This window comes from Python bivittatus, unplaced genomic scaffold (assembly GCF_059951505.1).
Source record: "Python bivittatus isolate LINGU-HERP-01145 unplaced genomic scaffold, Pbiv_v1 ctg000680_np1212, whole genome shotgun sequence".
Lineage (NCBI taxonomy): Eukaryota > Metazoa > Chordata > Lepidosauria > Squamata > Pythonidae > Python > Python bivittatus.
In genome coordinates this window covers 7,778,383-7,802,174 of record NW_028277095.1, presented here as the reverse complement: position 1 = coordinate 7,802,174, position 23,792 = coordinate 7,778,383, and the positions used below count along the sequence as shown (strand labels likewise).

The 23,792-nt window shown below is 47.0% G+C and overlaps 2 protein-coding genes across 3 annotated transcripts in view; one reads left to right on the top strand and one right to left on the bottom strand.

The window, feature by feature from the left end:
• The window catches only part of CDS2 (CDP-diacylglycerol synthase 2), a 46,586-nt gene extending 33,764 nt beyond the window's left edge, over window positions 1-12,822 (bottom strand). Inside the window, exon 1 of one of the 2 annotated variants that reach the window (XM_007427105.3) lies at window positions 12,580-12,822. In XM_007427105.3, the coding sequence (XP_007427167.1) occupies window positions 12,580-12,663 (84 nt within the window). In that variant the 5' untranslated portion in view covers window positions 12,664-12,822. Of the gene's footprint in view, window positions 1-11,863; window positions 12,036-12,579 lie in introns of those variants that run through there. The other variant, XM_088151885.1, reaches the window with a different exon arrangement.
• Window positions 12,823-16,883: 4,061 nt separating this feature from the next.
• PCNA (proliferating cell nuclear antigen) lies at window positions 16,884-22,710 on the top strand. Its single transcript, XM_007427101.3, has 6 exons — window positions 16,884-17,199; window positions 18,834-18,931; window positions 20,535-20,602; window positions 21,647-21,841; window positions 21,928-22,051; window positions 22,170-22,710. Exons 1-6 carry the CDS (start codon window positions 16,979-16,981, stop codon window positions 22,247-22,249), a joined length of 786 nt encoding a protein of 261 aa, XP_007427163.1. The 5' UTR covers window positions 16,884-16,978; the 3' UTR covers window positions 22,250-22,710.
• Window positions 22,711-23,792: the final 1,082 nt, after the last annotated feature.

Sequence of the window (23,792 nt, the reverse complement as noted above, 5' to 3'; positions counted from 1 at the left end):
TTATCCTGGAATTCCACTGTCCTTCTCCAGGATGGAATGAGAGCTGATCATTTTCAAAGCAATAACAAGATATTGTTGCTTTGATGCTCTCTGTGGGTTGGGGAGGCAACTGTAAGGCAAAATCCAGGAATTCTCCATCACCATCTGGCCCTCTCCAGACAGCCCATTTCCATCTGCTGAGGGAGGCTACCAAGATCTCCTAGTGGGGCTCCAGGTGTACTTCTCCCTCCTAAAGATCAACATGCTCAGCAGCTAAATAGAAAGGCCAGAGGGCAGTATAAGCAACAAACCCTCAGGCCTTACAAGATCACATGGAATTATTGCTTAACAAGGACGAGCAGACTGAGACACCTCCTCCGTCAAGTTGTTTTGTGCTGTTGTTCAAAGACTGAGCTTCCTTCTATGAATCCTTCTGTAATCCAAACATCTACTCACACGCTGGAAAGAAATTTTCCAAGGAGGCTATGATGTTTGCAGAACGCCAGCGTCAAACAGCCCATTAGGAGAAAGCCACCCAAATGAATCCATTAACAAAATCGCTCGGGGACAATTTCCAAACGTCCTCTCTCTAATGATTTTCTAAGCCAAGGAAGGAAAAATCTTCCATTTTTGCTGCATCCTGTCTGACTAGCAGGCATTTGTTGAATGCAAAAACTCATGGTATATGTGGCTCATGGAAAGGAAAAAGCTTCAGTTCCTGGGTTTATTTTAACAACACATGCAGAAATGTGCGTGCGCATGCACACCCACACACACACACACAGGGTAAGAAGTTGAAGCAGAATCCCGTAAAAGGAAACACATTCCTTAGAATGCACCCAGTAGACTGCACGATCCTAACGGCAAAAGTCAAGAGCAAAACCCTAAAACAAGGTTATATTTTGCACTGCAAAAAGACGAAAATCCAAGGAAAATGACCATCCCTCTGTTTTTTAACAAGCAAAGCTTTTTCTAACAGTCTTGCAAAGAAATGCAGGCTCAATCTGTCCTATTATAAAGTTGCAGAGAAATAAAGCCTCAGGATGCTTGCTCGTATTTATTCCTTGCTAACTGCGATTTTCCCATCTTGGTCTATTTCAGGGTTGCAAACCTCTTGAGACAGGGACCTTGCAGGGTCTGCTGAACAGGCAGTATCGTGGCTTATGGTACCGTATGCCAACTGTACCACGAGATTAATAAGATGCCCCTTCTTGCAGAATTCAAAAAATAGGAATACAGTATTGGAATAAAATACTGCCTATCCCTCTTTGTTTTGGCATCAAATCTGGGAAGCTCTGTTTGGGAAAAGTTCTGCTCCAAGCCAGAGACGAATTCTGTCCCATTTCCAAAGTTTTAACTTGTCTGATCTTACTTGGAACATCAACCCTACCAGGTGTCCAGACATACAGCAAAGCCACAAGTCTTCCCTATTCTATTATTATTTCTCTGAGACAGAAAAATAATAGACTAGGCAAGGATATCTTGACTGAAGGACTCTCAGAGATGCAGTCATGTATCATGTATTTTATAAATAAAAATGTTGGTTGCATCCAAATGCTGTGCATAATCTAGATGTCTTGAGTTCTTATTAAAGTTATTAAATAAATAAATGAATGAATAAATAAATAATAGCCCTATTCAGGACAGCTAGATTATTAACAGTCCTTGCTTGAGCCCGAGTTTGACGCAGGGGAGTGGAATAGAGCAATAACACTCAGCAAAACTCCAGAAAGAAAAGAGAAAGCATGCCCACTTAAGCACATGCTCTTATCTCTTGAGGCAGCCCAGGGTGCTTCATAACCACACCAAGCATTAATGGAACTTGGGATCAAACCCACAGGACTATACTCTGCAAACTGAGCTTTTTAAGTCTTGAGAATGAGGCAGCTTGGAAATGTGTGGAAATTATCTGAGGAAATCCCAGATGCTCTTGCCGGAAGAGGCTTTAGGAGAATTGCCAAAGGTGCGCCTGTTGTTTCTCTCTGGTCCTTGGAAACAAGCGCCAGAAGCAGAGAACAGGCACACCCAGGAAGAACAGATTTGCACAGAGGGCTCACCTATGTTCAGATTTGACTTCAGAGGACACCTACAGGAACATTTTTGCTGAACGATCACCTGAAGCCAAATCTAATTGTAGGTGAGCCTGTCTGTACATGTCTGTTCTTCCATAAATGACTAATTTAGGTACCTGGATGCAGGTAAAATAATGAGGTAGAAGATTAGCTTTACAAGGCTGGGCAAATAAATGCAACACTTATTTCCAATTACCCAAGCTATGAAATGCTGCTCTTCCTGGATAACGTAGGAATCTCCGTTGCCCAGAACACCTCTCCCAATCTTCCTGTCCAGGGCAAGTGCCACAACTCAGATAAGTGCAAAGGAGTCACAGGATGACTCATCACCTTGCACAGGCATACTTAGAAATAAAAGTGCAAGCCTATGGCTTGTTCCAAGTTGATTAGCAGCCTTCTCCAGCTGGATTTCTCCAGATGTGTTGGACTTCCAGAATTCCCAGTCAGCATGGCAGTTCCCAATATTTGGAAGATACCAAGTTAAGAAATCACATTACAACAGATGGTCTTCAGGGCCATTCATTCCCACCCCCACTCAGTGCAAGAATCCAAATTCAAGCATGGGCACCATATGACTGCCCAGCCCCTGTCTGAACATCTCCAGTGAAGGGGAATCCACAACCTCTCTGGGTAATTCCTATAACAGTCTTTGTTCTGCCCTTTGGAACGAGGGCTTGACTTTCTATTGTGTGACATCCTTTCAGGCATTGGAAGGTGCCATCATATCCTCTCTCACTCATGTCTGCTCCAAGCTAAACATGCCAGGTTTTTCAACCTCCATTGTTAAGACCTAGTTTGAGATCTTGGTTGCTCTTCTCTGAACAAATTCAAGCTTGAGTCCAACCTCCTGCTAGTTTCTAGTGCAGAAATTCAAATTCAGGCATCTCCCACATATGATTGCCCAATCTCAGGCAATGACAGGGGCCATCCTGGTCAATGGTTCCGCCATCCAAGTGCTCTTACTGTTGGGATTTCCCCTCTGGCATTTCAATGGAATTTGTCTTCCTGTGACTTGCACCTATTAGTTTCCTGCACTGTGGAATGAACGAAATCAAGTCTTCTGATGCCCTTTCAAGAGAACTCTTATACCTACCCTCAGTCCTCTCTAAGGCATTCCCAGCTAGCTACATCAGTCTCTCTGCATATGGCTTAGCTTCTAGTCACCGAATATCTTCCATGAACTTCTTCCAATTTCTCTGAATTGTGCTTAAAGTGTGATGCCCTGCACTGGACACAATAATTGAGATGAGGTCTGGTCACAGCAGATTAGTGAAACAATCTGTGACATGAAAATTATCCTTTCATGGATACTACATAAAATTCTATTTCCCATTTTGGCAGCTGCCTCCTATTCCATTCATAATCAACTATTATTCCAAAATCTTTTTTCTAAAATACCTTAACAAACCAGGTATCTCCCATCCTATATATAGACGTTTGAATTTTGTTTCCTACTTGAAGTTTTTGCCTTTCACTGTGTTAAGTTTCACTCTGCTGTTTTCAGCCCATTCCAAATCATTTTGATCTGGGTATTTCTGTCCTCCTCAATGTTAGCCATCCATTCAGTTTGTGTCACCTGTAAATCTGAAAAGCAGGCCCTTCACTGAACAGAATTATGGAAGAGTATGGGGCACCCTCTGGATCTCTCTCGATATAGTTTTCAAACCAGCTAGGGATCCATCGAAAGATCTACCAACTTCCCAATTCCTCCTTTCTAATCAGAATGTCAAGGAGTATTTAAACAAATGCTTTGCTGAAGTCATATTATATGCATAGCATCCCCTTAGCTTACCAGATTACTTAATAAAAAATTAGATAAGATTATTCTTGCAAGACCTATTCCTGACACAATGGGAAAACACTAGAACAGATCACAAAGAGATTGATTTCTAAGCATCCTGAAAGCATCTCAGTCAATATGGATTTGTTTTCAACATGCTTACAAATCAATCTCTTTGTGATCTGCTCTAGTGTCTTCCCAAATATTGAGCCAGATTGAGGGGCTGCAGTTCCTCGGATTCTTCTCTTCCTCCGTTTTGGGGGCAACATCTGCCCTTGTCTAGGCATCAGGCGCTTCACCTCTCCTGCAGGAAGGCTGACTTTAAAAACCATGTTTGCTCCAATTCATCTGGAGTGAACTGGAATGGCCAGGGTCTCCTCCCAAACATTTTGTGTACCTTCACAAATCAAGAAACACAGCAATCTGTACTGGCATTTAACGCCATTATCATTATCCTTATTTCTGTTTAAATCTAGCTAATAAATAAATCTAGTTGATCACCAGGCAGATGATGATAACAGAATCTGAGTGAAGTCTGTTTTAGAGCATGAGAGGGCTGTTGAATCCTGGGCAGACAGCATCTTCAAGACTAGAACAACATAACAAAAAAAAAACAAGGAGAATGTATACCTGAGCTCATTTTAAACATAGTACAGAGAAACCTCTTTTTATTGGATTAATCAGCGATGGGATGGGGTCCATAATCCCCCAAGGTTTGGTAAAACATCACAGCAGTAAAAACTGTGCCCATGACCTCATTTAGGCCATTTTGTAATGAAGTCATGACACAAATTGCATCATATGTGTCACTGCATCATTATACAACTGACCTCAATCTCAGAAGTATTTTGGTTTGTTGCACATAAAAGCCGTTGCAATAATGTCCAAAAAGCCAGTGGTGTTTGATAGGCACACGGTAATGACAATTGCGCCCTACACAATGTCCTTACAACCCGAGCAGTGCCACAAACTAACTCACAGAACTGCAGCTATAGGAAATGTAAGCAGAGTCTGAAAACCACGGCATTTTATTCAGATTCATGCAATGTTTATGTTGGCTGTTGGCCATTTCAAGATGCTTTTTTAAAGTTTGGAAACTGCATATACCTAGGCAAGGATAAAAGTTTTTAAAAACTGCCACTAACAGTTGCTCTGTAATAAGAAGTAACCATGAATTTCTTGCCCATAAACAGGTTCCCTCACACCTGAAGTCAATTGGGAAGATGAGGGAATCTTGCAAAAAGATTGAATTGTTTTAAAATCAGTCCCAGCAATGCAAACATAATATTTACATTATATCCTGGAACTCTCAACATGGTAGCATGTAGATTAAGTGTGCAGCACTTAATCCTTCTCAATAGTAAGTGAAGCAGAACACTGATAAGAACTTGCATAGATGCCACGTGCTATCCACATAAAGCATGTATCACAGAACTGGGGTAAAATATTAGTGTTGATTGATCTACAAAAGAACCACATTTCATTTTAGGTTCAGGAATTTTGACTCTATTTGGGAGATTGTTCACAAAGTTGTCAACCTGAAGATATAAGTCCATTTAAGAGAACCAGAGAGTGAAACCACATATTTATTCTGCAATACCGCATAGATTGAAGGAAAACAGTCCTTCAATCAGAGAAGTCATACAGGCAACCTAGAAGATAGATTATCTACCATGACTAGCTGTTCCTTTCCACATGCAGTTCCTAAAGGGTGCCAGCTGCATTCTAGACACACTATCAGCCAGTTCAACCACAACATCAGTGATGCACCATAAGTCTTGACAGCAGGACCTGGCCTTAGAAGATACTCCAGAACCTGCTCAAACCTTGTCATGAGGCAGGTCCATAGATTTTCCCTGGAATAATCCAGAAAGGGACCTCTGAAGATCAAATAACTAATGTACAGTACTTTAGCATACGCAACGTTTTGTTCAGCACACAACCTTCTTTCATTCTGAGTTATTCAGGAGGAAGTGGTGCTCTGTAAAAGTCAGTTTTTTCTAACAGGAAAACAGAAACACATGCCTATCGCATAGACTTAATTGCAAGCAATTTCCTTGAAATGAAATCGACTACAGAAAACTGTAGAATTTTTTAAAAAGAAACTTTACTAACTTGGACCAACCTATACTACAGAGTGTAAAGATGCATTTTGCCAAAGGTTTTCAGCTCCCAATAAAGAACTTACACAAAATAGTCTTTTCATCACCAATTGATCTACATTTTCATACAAACACACACACACACACACACACACACACAGAGCCATCATACTTGTGTCTTTCAGGGTAAGCAATGTTAGGCAAAGCACTGAAAATGAGAAGTTGTGACAAAACAAAGGTGGGGGATAAGAGAAAACAAAAGGAAATCTGACTAAATCTGGCTTACACATCATTTAGTGCAGTGTTTCTCAACCTTGGGAACTTGAAGATGTGTGGACGTCAACTCCCAGAATCCCCCAGCCAGCACAGCTGGCTGGGGAATTCTGGGAGTTGACGTCCACACACCTTCAAGTTCCCAAAATTGAGAAATATTGATTTAGTGTATGTCTCCAGAGGCTTCTGTCCTTCCAAACCATCATCACTTTCACCTTGTCCATGCACTGCTACATACACTGTCCCGTAGTCCTTAACCTACTAATCTTTCTCCTCCTGAGGACCTCATCATCTCCCTCCAACCACAACCTTCTCAATTTCCCTTCCTCTCAACCCATTCACTCTTCCTCCACATACTTGCCCTGCAATTCAATCTTCCATCATCATGACCCCTTCAGTATGCTTCGTGCTGGCCACTCACTTTTCTATTTAATCCCCATTCCTTCAGCACCCATTTTTGAACTCTCTCTGTCTGACCACACATGCTTCACAAGTATCCCATTTCCATGGATTTAACTCATGTATATCTTTCTCCTTCCAAATAACAAAGCAGGAGAATGCTCTTATTTACTTTTTATTTATTTATTTATATATCAAATTTGTCACTGCCCGTCTCGTTGAATGACTCTGGGCAGTTTACAAAACAATTAAAATCAATTAAAATTACAAAATTACAATAATAAATAGAAAATAAATAGATCCAAGAATAATTACAGTCACTCGGAGCGTCATCGAGGCGCTAGCCACCCCCAGGATTGGGTAAGGTTGTTTTCCCCCCACGCAAGCTGGCAGAGCCAAGTCTTGAATTCTTTCCAGAAGGCTGGTAGGGTAGGGGCCCACCGCCCCTCTGGGGGGAGAATGTTCCAAAGGACAGGGGCAATGGCAGAGAAGGCTCTCCTGCTGGGCCCCACCAGCCAGTATTCTCTTGCTGACGGGATCTGCAACATGGTCTCTCTGCCTGACCGGGTGGGATGGGTTGATGTGACGGGGGTAAGACGGTTCCTCAGATAACCTGGACCCATGCCATGTAGGGCTTTAAAGGTGATAACCAACACTTTGAATTGGACCCAGAAGCAGACTGGGACCCAATGCAGCTCACACAGGAAAGGTGTTATATGCGTCATTCTTGGGGCACTCAAAATTGCCCACATGGCTGCATTTTGGACCAGCTGTAGCTTCCAGATATTCTTCAAAGGTAGCCCCATGTAGAGTGCATTGCAATAGTCTAGCCGAGAGATGACCAGGGCGTGAGTGACTGACTGGAAAGCCTCCTGATCCAGGAAGGGGCGTAATTGGCATACCACACGGAGGTGGGCAAAGGCGCTCCTGGCCATGATTGCCACCTGTTCCTCGAGCAGGAGTCGTGAGTCCTGGAGGACCCCCAGATTATGCACCGGGTCCATCCGGGGCAGTGCAACCCTGTCCAAAACCAAAGATGGTAAATCCTTGGATACAGAGGGGCCTCCAACCCACCGTCTTACCAGGGTTCAGCTGAAGCCTGTTGCTCCCCATCCAGTCCCCCACACCTGTGATGGAATGGAATTATGAAGGCCAAGCTCAGGGAGATAAGCATTTTCTTAGCTCACCAGAACCGCATGAGAGGAACAAAAGGATGAGATTGACATCTCCCTGAGGAATTCACACTGTTGTGGCTGGAGGACTTTGGGAACTGGGGTTTTAGTCTGGGAAGATTCTTGATAGAGGCTGTAGCTAATAAACATAACTGGACTGAATTTGCATGGTCTCTTGGAGTTCCTTGGGCTAGGCCTGACATCAATCTTCCCATGCTTATCTCCCTGAGCTTGGCCTTCATAATTCCATTGCATCACAACAGCCTCCTTATACACACCATTTCACTTCTTTTAATAAACATTCACTCCTTGCAATAGAATCCACCACTTCTCCACCAGCATTTGCACATCTTAATGTTTCTCCACCATCTTCCCCAATTTCTACTATTTAAAACCTGAGTAAGTTGTGCCTTTTCCCTCCGTCTTCCTTGTTTAAAGCAGCCTTTCCAAACCTCTGAATGGACTAGACTTCAATTCCCATAGTCCCCAGCCAGCTTAGGCTCTTGAATGCATTTGGAGGGTCACAAGTTGGAGGAGGCTGTTCTAAAGAATACTGTAGAAATATCACACAGCAAATGTTGAATCATCGTTTAAATGAGCTGCCATAACACCAAAGCTGTCTGTAATCATTCCTTTCCAAAAAGTTGCTATTAATTGCTAGATGATGTAATGTTTTACACCCCGCTGAACTCAGCTTGACTTACTTCCAACTACAGGCACCCAAGACCAAGCAATAATCATTTTGTTAGCAATGATGCTTCTCAGAACCACAGTTTAGGAATTATGTATTCATATACTTCAAAGCTTCAATCAGCAGCGAAAGAGGATTAAATACTGTTGTTCTCTCTCACCACAAAGGACCAGCTTTGTTCAGCCTTTCTCAACACAGGGATCTTCCAAATGGGTGGACATCAACACTCAGAATTTTCATCAAAGGCCATGGTGCTTGGAGAAGTTTGGCTGGAGGGCATGTGGGTTGAGGAAGGCTAGGTAAAAGCCTTACAATCAAGCAGTAGACCAGTGTTTCTCAACCTTGGCAGCCTGAAGATGTGTGGACTTCAACTCCCAGAATTCTGGGAGTTGAAGTCCACACATCTTCAAGTTGCCACGGTTGAGGAACACTGCAGTAGACAATTTCTTGGCCTGTACCACTCAGCTGGAAGGCTTCCTCTGACTTAATTTCTATATGCAAGGATTTTCTCTCTGCAGTTCACCCATGGGGAAACAAACCACCTGCACCAAGAGGGCCCAGTCAGTATGACATTTTGTGGCCCCACCTCCTCAATGCAAACCAACCTGTGCCCAAAGTTACTCTACCTTGTTCAAAAGGATACCCATCAGAAGGGGACATCCCAAATCTGGGGTGAAGTGACCACTGATGAGGACCTTCAACAATGAAAAGCCATTCATTAATTCATTCATTGTACAATTTCTATCTGGACACAGTCCTGAAGGCCACTTGGGGGTTCACAAATCCACAACCAATGACATCAAAATTAATACAAAACTAAAACATATAAGCATCATAAACATCCAACATGGTGCAAAAGCTCAGCAACAGCCAATATACGACACGACAGCAACATGTCCCATTTGTCCTTTGGAACAGCTCCATTTTCAGCTGCTTCTGGAAGACAATCGAAGGGTGGCTGTCTCATGTCTAACCAGGAGGCTGTTCCAGAAGGCCGATGCTACTACTGAAAAGCAGCACTGCTGACCCTCACCTCTCTAGACCCTTGAAAGTAGGGAACCACCCCACTTTGCAGCCAGATCCATTGTTTAGGCTGCGAATGCAGCGCTGAAACCTACTTTCATAGCATTTCCTCCATAACAAGAACCGATAGCTGATCTGCCCTGCTTCCCAAGCTCTCTGCAAGCTCCATGATGTGGTGAGCCATGGAGGGGCAGTGCAGATTTCAGATTCAGCCACCCCCAATGCACAGACACAACTGCCCAGATACGCTCCTATCTGCTTCGACAGCAGACAGAAATGGGTTGCTCACGCAGTGACCAGCACTGTGTTGTCCTAACTTGGCCACTTTAAGATGAGTGGACTTCAACTCCCAGAATTCCCCAGCCAGCCATCTTAAAGTGGCCAAGTTTGGACAACACTGATCTACAGCATCTAAGAGAGCCAGCTGTGACGTTTGACGTGAAAATTACACCACATAGACCTTTCAGAAGACAAGACCAGAATAGAAAACGTAATGTACTGTACAGGAGATTAAAAATCAACACGGCGGGCAGAACCATAAAATGGGAGCCCTGTTCTTTTTTATGTAGGTCACTTGGAGCACATGGTCGTAGCCACCATCTGACTTCCTGACCCCCTTCCTGCGGACACCCCAGCACTCCAGATGTTTCAGATGTCAACTCTCACCAGATCTAGGCAGCTCAGCAAAAGCAAGGGATTGTGGGAAATGGAACTGAAAAATCCAGTGGATTCCAGATTGCCTGCCCCGGACAAAAATGCCAAAGATCCAGCATATGACAAATTCAAGTATTGGACCAGGCCAAAATGTTCTTGGCTGTACTTTCTACTTTGAACTGCCAGCCAGATGTTCTTGGGAGGACTACACACACCATGTTCCCCTAATCTTTGCTTCCCAGCTTTCTGGGTCCTGAGTACTAAAGGTAACCACAGCCACCTCCATGAACCACCATCAGTAACTCTCCATTTGTGGCTTTAACGCAGCCTGCTCCCAATGCATTCAAATGGCCACCCCGTGCCTAATCTTGCAGCACCAAACTTCATTGCTGGACTGCCTTCACACAACGTGAAGAACCACAAACTAGCTAACCACCTTTTAGCCAGCGAGTTCTGCGAACCCAGGGCAGGGAGTTAATTTGTGGTCTGGTGCTCATGCAAAATCTGAGCATTTAAGTAAGCCATGTTAAGCTAACTGGGGGGACATGGTCTGGACACAGCCTCTGATTCAACGTTGTGAAACAAAGGGGTTTCTTCTCTCCATTCTGGGCTTCTCAAGCCCCACTTCTTCGCTTCTGTCAAGCCATGCATCCTTTTATATTCCAGCCCAGTGTTTCTCAACCTTGGCAGGTCAAAGATGTGTGGACTTCAACTCCCAGAATTCCCCTGGCTAGGGAATTCTGGGAGCTGAACTCCACACATCTTCCAGCTGTCAAGGTTGAGGAACACTGCAGTAGAGCATTCTCAGCTAGGAATTGGGAGGGAATTCTGAGGACAGTTGGCCTTCCTGCTTGTGCTAAAACCAGGACAGATCAGGGGAGTCGTGGGGTTCTCTGAGCTGGGCGGTTTCCTTGCAAACGTCTCATTACCGGCTAAGATGCGACCTAGCATCTTGCAACCTTTGCAAGAAAACCACCCAGCTCAGAGAACGCCACGACTCCACGGGTCAGCCCGGAGCTACGCATATTCGCTTTTATTGGCAGGACAGGTCGGGAACCGAAACTGCGACGCCCCAAGCTGGGCTGAGCGAAAACTCCAAGCCGGCCCCTCGACGGGCGAGGTCCGAGCTCGCGCCGGACGGGGAGCAGCCCCGCTCTGCTCCCCCGGGCGCCCGGGGCCGCCAAGCATCTCGCGCCCGGCCGCGGCGGTCGGGTTCGCACGTGCGCGGAGCCCCGCGTCGTTCCCCGCGGCTGCGGGAGGAAGGCACCGCCGTCCGGCTCACCCGGAAAACCCCAGGCGACGGCGCGGCCCCTCTGCGCGGAGGGGACGCGGGCCGGGGCAGGGGCAGGACGCGAAGCGCTGCTGCTTTAAGAGCCGGCGCCGCGCAAGCGGGCGCGCAGCTCTGCCCGCGACCCTCCGCTCTTCCGGCTCAGCGGCAGCTGACAGGCTGCGCCGCCTCGCCTTGCAGGAGCCCCGGGAGGCCGTAAACGCGGGGAGGGGGAGGCCCCGCCCCGCCCCGCCCCCGGCAATCCCGGGGAATTCTCCCTTCTCGTCCTCCCGCGAACCACGCATCGCCCTGCAGACGCCGCCGCCGCCGCCGCCGCCGCCGCCGCTTGCTTGCTTGCTCGCTTGCTGGCCGGCCGGCCGGCCGGCCGGCCGACTCTCCGGACACGCACCCCCCGGCCTCTGCAAGCGCCTGCGGCGGCCGACGCGCTCACCTTCCCCTCGGCGTCCTGCTGCCCGTCAGCCTCCCGGGGCAGCCGCTGCCTGAGCTCGCTCATCCTGGGCCGCCGCTCCGCCCGCCCGGCCGCCCGCGCGCGCCTCCGACTCGGCTCTGCACGACGCGGCGCGGCGGCGGCAGCAGCAGCAGCAGCAGCAGCAGCAGCGCCGCCCAACTGGAGCGCCGGGCCCGGGAATCGGGGCGGGACTTAGGGGGACGAGCCAATCCCGGGGCAGATGACCCGGGGGCGGGGCCCGCGGTTCGCAGGCTCTGCAGCGCAGCGAGGGAGCGAGGGAGGGCGCAGCGCAGCGCCCCTCGGGATGATTCGGGCGGGGGGCGAGGGCGGCGTGCAAGGCTTTCCGCCCCGGGTGGGCTTGCCGAGTGAAGGGGCTGGCTTTCCCCGGGTCAAGCCGTCGATCCAGCCGCCGCTTGTGCATTTAAATCGAGCCACGCCACAGCATGAGCAGTGTCTGTCAAACTTGGCAGCTTTAAGACAAGTGGACTTCAACTCCCAGAATTCCCCAGCCATGCAAAGCCGCGACTGCGTTTTGAAGCTCCCGTTCAGTCCTTCTCTTCCCAATGCTCGCAAAGAGCCCCGCGAAGGTCACGAGCATTGATTCATTTCGGGCCACTGCCGTGCCGTCCCCGCTGCAACAGTCGAGGCGGGGCTGGGGTCGGTTCGGGGTCCAGCCAGTTTTCCCCCATGCAAAATACCTTCCAAGCTGCAGCAAAGGCCAGCCTGCCGGGCCTCTCTCGGGGCGCATCCCGCACAGCCCCGCACGCGCAGCCCTCTTGCATGTGCGGGCGAGCTGGAAAACCACCCGCGTGCTCAAGCGCAAGCTGTTGGGCGGCCCCGCAGCGCCCATGCTAGAGAAGGTCGCTCCGTCGTTTCTGCATGGCAGGCGAGCGACGCCACCCACCGCCCCGAGAACTCCGCCGCCCGACTCTTCTTTTTTAAGTCTATGTTCTTAAGCCCCGCACGCCAAGCCCCGCCCCTTCTGACGCCCCCGGCTGGGTGGCCGCACGTCCCCTGCCCCCTGCTGGCAGACATCGGGCGTCGCTGGCCGTTGCGCGCCTCGGCTCTACATCAGGGTTCCGCCACCGCGGCAACTTTAAGATGGGTGGACTTCAACTCCCAGAATTCCCCAGCCAGCCCTGCTGGCTGGGGAATTCTGGGAGTTGAAGTCCACCCATCTTAAAGTTGCCGCGGTGGCGGAACCCTGCTCTACATTGCAGAGGTCGCGCAGCAGCGCCTTCTCTCCCTCCCGTTTTGTTTCCGAGCAGAGGAACATCTGAATGCGGCCATCTGGCGCTATTTTAATCTGGGTCTTTAGCCTGCGCGGCTGAGAACCTGCTTCTCTGAAGTTGGGCGCGACGGCCGAGTCTGATTGCTAACCACAGTTTATTGAATGGTCTCAGATTGGCTGGCTCTGCATTGTACACGGAGCAGAAACCATGGTTTGAAGCCATCCGAGCCTGTTTGAAACACAACCGCAGAAAGATTGGATAATAAGCTGCGCTGGTGGGTTGGCAGCCCAGCGAGCGACCCGGGTTTGCGCAGCGTATCGATGCCTGCAAATCTCGCATCGGCTGGGGTTGTCCAACACATCACCCCCTGCCACGTTTAGTGACGTATGCTGTGCATTGTGGTTTGGAACATTTTTCAGAGTCAAAATCTTCCTTTTCAGGCAAATTGCGCCATTTCAACATCCTATCGTCTCTGTTTTTCAGCAGGTTGCCCTAAATTTGACAAGCTAAAAGTATCGGGGAAGGGCATATAAATGTATTACCTATTGCCCAACGTTATTTCCGTCTTTCAAAAAATAATTTCCCCACATATCAGAGCATTTAGTTTCTTTTGCAGGTAATGCTCAAAACTCATAAAAGAACAATTTTTCCCGCACATTGAATAACGTCGTCTGTCTGCTGCAGTCTATCATGACCATCCATGATGCATTGGGGTGCGTTGCAGCCTTGCAATGCAAATTCTGCCGTTTTGAATGTGCATCACACCGCCACACACAATACAGAAGGGGAGCAACTTGCATTATGGCATCATAGGACTCATCGTTCTGACAAAATCATGGCTTATTCCAGATGCCTCCATAGCCAATGAATATTGAGATGAATGTGCAAATTCAAACCTTACTTATTTGCTCACGAACATTTTCTGATTCAAACTTTCCAGAAAAGACATGTTTCTTTTGGCAAACCATAGCTTATGGCTTGGGGTACTGCGCAAAGCCTACCAGTTGGGGTTTAGTCATTAAATCATAAAGAAACCATTGATATGTGAACCTACTCAGGGTAGTGTCATTTTGTTGACCCTGAACGGATGCCATTCTGATGACCGTGTTCTAGCATTATGGAGAAATTTCACCCCATACAATTTCTCCCCCAAATGCATTAATGTTATACAATCAATCCTTTGCCTCTCACTTCCTTTACATTTAAAAACCCTGCTGGTGTCATGACCTTTACTCGTATGGGAGATGCTCTACTCTTATTGTTTTCATTCATCTTTCCTGCACTTTTCCAGCCCTGCCGTGTTATTTTTGAGGCGCAGCAGTCAGTATCGCACACGGCATGAGAAGAGCAGCTGTGCAGTCGAGGTATCATTTCCCTTGACTCCTTGGCACTTCATGGGTGGGTTTGTGTTGTTTCCTGGGTTCCCCCCAGCTTCCTCCAGGATGTGTCTTTCTTCCCCCTCTAGCCTCAGCCCTGGGGGTTCCTGAGCTCTCCCATCCACGTACTACCAGCTCCGGCCCCGCTTAGCTTTTCTGAGATCTTTTTTGAGAACTTGAAACATAGGCCCCAGTCTCAGAAATAGGGGAAGCTGCCATTGTATTTCCCAAACTCCAGCTGTGCTCAGAAGAGTAGTAAAATCTGACAATTTCTTTAGCAGGCAAAGTAGGCTCATGCTCAACTATCAAAAATCCAAAACCGTGGCCTTCAGGAAAGAGGAAACCTGGATTATAAACCGGGCAGGTTCACACCTTGGAAGTGTATGAAGGTTCACCTTCATACCTTGGAGGGGTTTTAGCTGGCAAAACATCATGGAAAGAACATCATGATTATGCCTCTCTGTGGCATCAGACACTTCTTTTTCCCTAAGGGCGAAGTTAGTCCTGCAACTTTTTAGCACCAAAACATTTGCTCACATCTGATACAGAGCACAACAGAAGTGATGCAAATGAAGTTTTGAGAGCTATTCCTGCTGCCCCAAGATGTATAGCCAATACCACTCTTAGACCTGAAGCAGGTATGCATAAAAGAGTGGTTATGACCCGGGGGCTGATGATGAGTTATCTTCCCCACTGGCCTGTTACCCCTCGTATTGGCAGAAAACCATTCTGTCAAGCTGGAGGGACAGCGAACCACCCAGTCACCCTCTGGGGGAGATGGGTGGCATACACATTTCAACAACAACAACAGGGCAATGTTCATCTTTTGGACTCTCAGCCAGGTTCCTTCTTAGCCTGAGTTATAGAAAGGCCAGGCATGTATTCTTTCAAAGGATGGATGATGTACAGTGCCAGCCAGAGGTCAGTTGGATGCCATGAATAGCAGAACCCAGATTTCAAGGGGATCTTGGATGCCAGCCAAATATTTAACTCCTCTCAAATCCACCAGGTTAAGGACTTCTTTTGGGCACGGCATGATGTGTTACCATCAGCCCTTCTACCGGGAAGACATTCCAAAATCCTTTCATCCAAACCAGTTTGCCCTTGTGGTTTGGAAGAGACTGTAACTATTGTCCGTGTACTGCTATACTGCAATTTCTATAGAGATGTTCAGAATTCACTTATTTTACCACTTCTGTGAGCGTATGCAGGATGAAGAGACCTTTATTACAGAAAGCTTCTAATTTCTAATACGAGCATTACCAGCACTGTGGCTAAGCTCTGGGTTGTTAGGGTTAAAATGTGCCATCAGATGGTGGTGTTTGTATGCTTTTCTTAAATTTGGACCATTGATCATAGTTAAGTATATATGAGATCGAAGTTAGGTACATGCGACCCTTCCCGTCACTGCCAAGTAAGCACGTCTCTGATGCGCACCCCTCCGTAAAATGCTGGATTAATAACACAGGCAATTAGTTTGGATTGCTTTCCTAATGGCCTCCAGAGCAGATATGCTGTTTTCCATCGCCACGGGACACTTCTTGATTCACTGCTACTTTTCAGCCCCCATTCTAACCAGCAGTTCTAATCAGAACCACGTAATTCCTAGCCCACATAGCTAGATCTTATAGATAATGACAATACAGCAGTGAACATACCTCCTATTTTCCCCACAACAACCACCCTGTGAAGTGGGTTGGTCTGCAAGAGAGGGAATGGCCCAAAGTCACCCAACCGGCTTTCATGCCTATGGGAAATTTGCCTTTTATTTATTTATAAAATAAATATATATATAATTTATAAAATTAATGAAGCTTTTTTTAAAAGAAAGGCTAATAAACGTGTTTTTTTAATACACGCTGCATCCATAAAATAACAAGAACGCAGCTGGGTCTTGCAGGAAGAGCTCCGCGAACAGCACTTTGCACAGTCTTTCCCAACCCAGCTCCCTCCCACCGAGCTGGACTTCAGGTCCTATAATCCTCAGGTCAAAGGCCATCCTTCGAGCGCAGGTGAAAAGTATCTACGTTTGGGAAGAAACGTCAACACCCGTCCAGGCCCAGGGTACTGCACATCCCTCCTCACAGCCCCTGGTCGTGATTGGGGAGGCTAATGGCGTTTCTTTCCCATCACCTCCAGCGGGCGCCAGGTTGGAAAAGGATGCGGCATCCCCCGCCAAGCGAGCAAGTCCAGGCAAAGCCGTCGCAGAAGCGGGGAAACAGCACGTTCCTTCCTTGCGCTCTGATTGGCCGGCAGGAACGCCGAGACCCGCGTGGAGCGGAGACAGGAGCGAAACCCCGTTTTGATTGGCTCTTCCGGTAATCAGTTGCGGCCCAGCCTCTTTAGGGGCGGAGAAAGAGGGCGACGTCACCCTCGCGCGCACGCGCTCTGAGTAAGGCTCAGGCCAGGGGCGGGGCGCCGCTCTTCGGGCGCTATAAGAGGCAGGGCGGCTGGTCGCGCGAAAACAGTTTCCCGCTCTCGCCGCCACCATGTTCGAGGCGCGGCTGATCCAGGGCTCGCTGCTGAAGAAGGTCCTGGAGGCTCTCAAGGACCTCATCACTGAGGCCTGCTGGGACCTGGGCTCGGGCGGCATCAGCCTGCAGAGCATGGACTCCTCGCACGTCTCACTGGTGCAGCTCACCATGCGCTCTGAGGGCTTCGACACCTACCGCTGCGACCGCAACATCGCCATGGGCGTCAACCTCGTCAGGTAGCGGCCGAGCGAGCGCGGTAGGGGGGTAATGTGAGCCCGGCGGGCGGGAAAAGCGCGAATTCGCCTCAGGCGCAAGGAGAGGCGGGGGCGCCGCTGCCCGGGCGACGGCACCGGTCGCGCCTTTGTGACGTCACGGCCAACCCCGTTCGCGCGCCGTGGCGGGAAGCGCGGGGGGCGGGGCCGCCGAGTGTCAAGCTGGTCTCGCGCTCTTTTGTCCTTCCGTTCAGTTCTGGAAGCGGATTGGCTGCGCCGGCCTTTCGGCTTAGTCGGGCTCCCGCCTGATTGGTCGCCCTCGCCTTCGGGGTGTGGCTTGCCTTTTGGCGCGGGATCGTCCAGATGCTCCGCGAGGCGGCATGGCGGCTCTTGCATTTGCAAAAGGAAAGGGGGGCGCGTCCAGGCGTCCCTCCGGCCGCCGGGACGGAGCCTCGTCTTGTCCAGCGGGCTTCCTCCGTGGTGGGAGAGGCCGTTCGCGAACCCACGCACAAGACGGGGTGCGATGCCGCCTCCCAGGCTTGCCTGGCCCCGGCTGTCATTTTGCAGCTGGTGTTGGGGTTCCCAGGCCTTGGGCGACGGCGTCCCTTGTGTTCCAGGGAAGGGCGTGGGGAACGTGTGATGGCGTGGCCTCCATGCAGCCACGGCTTTTGCAGGTTATTGCAATCCCTGCACATGCCGGGCGGGCCCCGCTTAGGGTTGGCAGGTATCAGAACAGGCAGAAGAGCGCCCGGGCCATTGGAAAGGGGGACACGCACAAGCTGTTTAACCTTCTTGGCATCCAGGACAAAAACTACAGAGAAAAACTGCCAAAAAGTGAGCTAGTTTTTTAATTGCAATATTTTTCCAGCAAACTTTTATTGTTAAGAATATAGGCTAGTGATAATATAGAATCAACAATGACATGCTTTCTGAATTTCACCCTAGAAATTTATGAGTCGTGTGATCTCCAGATTTCAGTGATTGTACAAATGAAGAGGCTGGATGGAAGCCGATTACTAGAATCAGGAAATAAATTAAATCAGATAAATGTAGGCTATCAAGTCTGTCGATGGACAAGGAAAAAGCAGCAGAAAATGTACAAGGTCACAACACATTAAAGTTTCAATGACTACTGTTGTGAAAACACTCCAAAATAAAAAAGTAAACAAGACACTTAAAAGGCTGGACAATATTTGATTTTAAAGTGATGTCTGCTTGATGGAGGACATGAGGGAAGTCTGGTACCACCAACCTTAGAGCACCCAAACCAAGGAAAATACCATAATTGGTTACCATGTTTCAAAAAAAAAAAAATCTTCAGAAAGCAGCAAAACTCTGTGCTGCGAAGTTTGTGGCTTGAGGGTCCAAGCAGGTGCGAAGGAAAGTCTGTTTTCTAATCCCTCTTTGGGTATAGAAGGAAGCTTCTGCTTGGTTTGTGTGAAAATAAGTGCACATGGCCAGGAACTGACAGCCTTTGTTCACTGGAGGCTTTTTAAATGAATTTTGACCCAGGATTTCTCTTTGCTTTCCCTTGAGACAACAGCCTGCTGAGTCTGGCAGCTTACACTGACTTGTTCAATGCCTAATGCTCTATATTGTGAAAAAAATGCAGTATCATATCAAAATAGTGAGATGTGGATTTCTTTTTTCTTTCTTAGTATGTCCAAAGTGCTCAAGTGTGCTGGTAATGATGACATAATCACCCTGAGAGCAGAAGACAATGCAGATACGCTGGTTTTGGTATTTGAAGCACCAAGTAAGCTTAACTGAATTGTTAAATCTGTCTTTTAGGAGGAGCAGGTGTTCGTTGTGAAACTAGAGGGGGAAGCTTAATTCTGATGTCAGAACGGGGGTCTTTTCAGGCTGTGTTAGAAGGTAGGGCACCCAAAAGCATCTAAGTCAATTCTTCTGCTTGCAGAGTAATTTAGAAATAGTTCTTGCATTTGCCAATCCAAAGAAAACACAGAACACTTGTGGCAAGAGTATTGTAAGCTATGAAACCTAATTGCTGCATAGCAAAGCATTTGGGGAATATATATATTATGTACAAAATACGCCATTCTGATATTCACTAGGATGTAATGTTCTTCTGGGACTTGATCAGATATGGATTGGTTCTTGATCTGGAAAGTTTATTTCCAGAAAGCTGCCCCTATAGCCAGATCACTGTATTCAGGAAGCAAATACAATAATTGATAAAACAGTACAAACCTCTGCCTGTTTTGCACATCTTATCTGAAGGCGTGTTTTCCAGAATAGTAGACCTACATTCCCAGTGGTTCTCCACTGCTGGCCACACGTTTAACTGACTGCAATACTCTTTGACTAATTGAAGTGGAGCAGAATGGAATCTGCTGTTTCAGTGGCTAAAGCAGTATTTCTCAATCTTGGCAACTTTAAGACATGTGCACTTCAACTCCCAGAATTCTCCAGCCAGCCATGCTGGTTGGGGAATTCTGGGAGCTGAAGTCCACTTGTTTGAAAGTTGCTAAGGTTGAGAAATATTGAGCTAGAGGAATGTGAAATTTTAGAGTTCTGTAAAGAGGATAAAAATCAGTTTGGTGTAGTGATTAAGGTATCAGGCTAAAAATTGGGAGATCATGAATTCTGGTCTGGCCTGAGGCACAAAGCCAGCTGTGACTTGGGCCAGTCCCTCCCTCTCAGCCTTAGGAAGCAGGCAGTGGCAAACCACTTCTGAAAAACCTTGCTAAGAAAACTGCAGGGACTTGTCCAGGCAGTCATCAGGAGTCAAAAACTGACTCAAAGGCACCCCCTCAAAAAAGCCAGAATATAATGAAATTCTGTTCTGAGTTTAGAATAAAACTATAGAATGCAGAGTGTTTGGATCTGAGTGTAGAACACTTAAAACATTTTCTGCAGTCATGTTTAGAATAGTTTTACTGTTAGCTACACAGTAGAAATGCAGTGGGCTTGAATATCTAGTGCTTAGCCTGGTCTGTGGCTTAAACTACCAACTCCTATTCTCAAAGTATTTTTACTTACGTGTTGCCAATGCCATACTGACTGATAACAGCTTACAACTAAATTAGAACATCTGTTATATAACATAATTATATATGAATAACGAAGTATGCACAATAAGATTTAAGTGTGCATTTTAGTCTGAACACTTTGGAATACTGTATAGGACACTCCAAAAAAAGAAAAACTGGCCAGAAGCTGATTATAAGTAGATTTGTTTGCAACATTATTTTGACTAATAATATTGAAAGGGCCACTGGTTTTGTTACTGTCTTTAAGAACTATTCAAATAGCTTGTAGATAGATGGCTAGTAAACAGTATTTAGTCAGGAAATTACTTTGCTTCTCATAAAATGATAATTCACATTTTTCTATAGATCAGGAGAAGGTTTCAGACTATGAAATGAAATTAATGGATTTGGACGTAGAACAGCTTGGAATTCCAGTAAGTGTCAAAGATACTATGATGAATTGGGTTAAATGTAAGTGCTATCCAGTAATGGTTAGAGACTGGCTTGTTTGCTCAGGCTTTCGACTGAACCTATGGCTGCTGCAACAATTAGAATGTTGCTGTGCCTGCTAATGTTCTGCTTTGTGGTTTTGATACAGGTAATCCTCGCGTAACCTCCCTAATTGGGACCGGAATTTACGTTGCTAAACAATGCAGTGAAACATGTGACTCCACTGCTTAGCAACAGCAGTTTCAGTAATCCTGGTTGTGGTTGTTAGGCCAGGACCTCATGTGTCTCCTGCCCTGCTGCACTTGCCTCCTTTTCAACTCCTCCCCCCATCTCTGCCCTTTTGGCTGGCCCTGCAGCTCCTAGCTGACCTTCACGGTCGTCTTCCTCCCGTTACTGACGAGGCATGCCCGGCCTGGCCCTCTGCAAGACAACAGGTTCCTGGGCAGAGTGCAGGGTGTCCAAAAGGGTAGAGATTGGGGGGAGAGATAGGTGGGAGGAGCTGAAGCTTACCCTGCAGTCATAAATGTGGGCAGGCTGGCAAGTGCCCAAATTTTGATCACATGACTGTGGGAAGCTGTGATGGCCATAACTTTGAGGACTGGGCGTAAGTACCGTTCAGTGCCATCATAACTTTGAACGGTCGCTAAACAAATGGTTAAGTGAGGATTATCTGTACACAGTTTGTATGGCATCTGCTTTTAATGGAGAGCAGATTAAAAATTAAAACGTTAAATATGTTCCATGCTATAGAACTGTAATATAATTTTGAAGCAGGAGTGTGATTGATACTTAGCCCTCAAAATTCTTACATTTCTAAATGTTATGCTTGGAGGCATTAGAAAATGCTACATTAAAATAGAACAGTTGTAAAAATAAAGTGTTTGCTTCTCTTATATCTTTTAAAAACATTCATTTATGTTTTACTTGGCCCTGCTGGTTTATGCCCCATGAGAAATGCAACAAAATCAGGTGATGACTTTAGCCTGAATGACTCCTACAATTCTAAAGCTTATATGATGATCTTTCAGGAACAAGAATACAGCTGTGTGGTGAAAATGCCCTCTGCTGAATTTGCACGCATTTGCCGCGACCTCAGTCACATTGGAGATGCTGTTGTAATCTCCTGCACAAAAGATGGTGTTAAATTTTCTGCCACTGGTGAACTTGGAAGTGGAAATGTCAAACTCTCACAAACCAGTGATGTTGATAAAGAGGAGGAAGCTGTAAGTAGGCCCTGAGGAAGCTTGAACTGTCTCTTGCTGTTGCTCTCTTCTCTCACAGTCCTTAATCTTCATTCATTTTTTTGCAGGTAACAATAGAGATGAATGAACCAGTCCAGCTGACTTTTGCTTTGAGATATTTGAATTTCTTTACTAAAGCTACACCTCTCTCTCCTACCGTTATACTCAGTATGTCTGCAGATGTTCCCTTAGGTAAGTGGAATATTGTCAGCCTCGCTGAGGAATTGTGCCTTCGCGTTATTTCACTGATTTGATTGATGGTTTCAGATTGGCCGTTAACTGTTTTCCTTGGCTCTTTTGTCTCCTGCAGTTGTGGAATACAAGATAGCAGATATGGGACATTTGAAATATTATTTGGCTCCAAAGATTGAAGACCAAGAAGAATCGTAAGGAATTAAGGGGAAAAAATGTGATTTTGTGAGGCTGGTAGCCAGTATCCCTTTCAGTTATTCAGTCTTGGTGCACCACATGCACTTAGACCCAATTGTAGATATTTCTCTGTAAATATTTATCCTTTTATTATGTGAGTACCTTCTTTAAAATAGTCATAGCAGCTGTTTTTATTATTCAACTTTTAGTCCATTTCATAAAAAGAATGCCATATTTAAAACAAACAACTTGTGTGTGAAGCCTGTGGCCCTTCAGATTATTCATAATGACCATACCTGGGAGCTGGAATTCAGCAGCATAGGTGAACCATGAGTTTTTCTTCACCCCTTTATGCAAAACAAGGATGTTAATGACTGCAAAAAGCAGCGTTTGGAAACAAAACTGTTTTAATGGCTTATCTTGAAACAGGAATCCTCAGAAATGAACACTTTTCAATAAAGAATACTTCATTTTTTTTTTTTACCTTGCCTCAATGTAGTTTGACATTCCTGTCCAATGTCTTGGGTCCATCTCTTTTCCGTTTGTATTGTTCAATTGTCCTGCTTATCTGAAGTTTTAACGGACAAAATGATGCCTTGTGCATGGTTTCTTCTCCCCTGCCACATCTCAGTTTAGGTGATGCTTAATATTAAATTTTGCCTGGATGTTGTATGAAGCCGAGTTTGAGAGTATAAAATGAGCCTTAATTTAACTGCAAGTTGAAGAAGCATTAGTCAAGGTGACTGAGGAGTAATTAGATGCATTCAGCTATACACGATGCTCGGGAAATGTGTCTTTGAGTCAATATTACTCCTGGTGGGTGCAGGAACAAGTCCATGCAGCAACATTTTTGGGAGTGATTTGTTCTTTCCTTTTTCCTGGGGCTGAGAGGGGGACTGGCCCATAGTCACCCAGCTGGCTTCAGGCCTAAGGCGGCAGGACTAGAACTCACTGGTTCTCAGCCTAGATACCACGCTCGAATTGCCAGATACCGAACACCCAAGATGTGTTGTTTCCTCTTCAATGCAGAAAATTGTGTGCAGCTGCTCTTCTGGCTTAAACAGGAAGGCTCCAGTCAGCACAAATACAAGCATTAATTGGGGTGGGAGCTACTGGAAGGGTTTGGGGAGGAGGCTCACCTGTACGGGGTGCCTTCGGATAGATCCGTCCCCTGCTTCAGCCTGGAATTGCAGCCTCTCTTCGGCCGCAGGTGTGAGCATTTCCTGAGGGTCCCCTTTGCTGAGGTGCCGGCTGGAGCCTCCCGTCTCCTTCGCTCAAATATTGCTGCGGTGAGCAGGGCGCCACAATCGGCCCCCGTCAAGGAGCCTTTCGCACCGGGAAATTTAAAAAGCGGCTTCCGAGCCGAGATAGGATTGAGTCCGGCATCGCCTCGGTTCCCAACGCGGCAGCTCGCCCTGTTAAAAGAGGGGAGCTTCAGGGCACCCCAAGAACTTCGGGGATGGCTGGGAAGGGTCTAGCGCGGGGCTGAAATCACGAACGCGCCAGCAAAGCAGCCGCAGCGGGGTCCGGGTCTCGCTCGGCGGCGGAGACGCGCGAAGCGGAG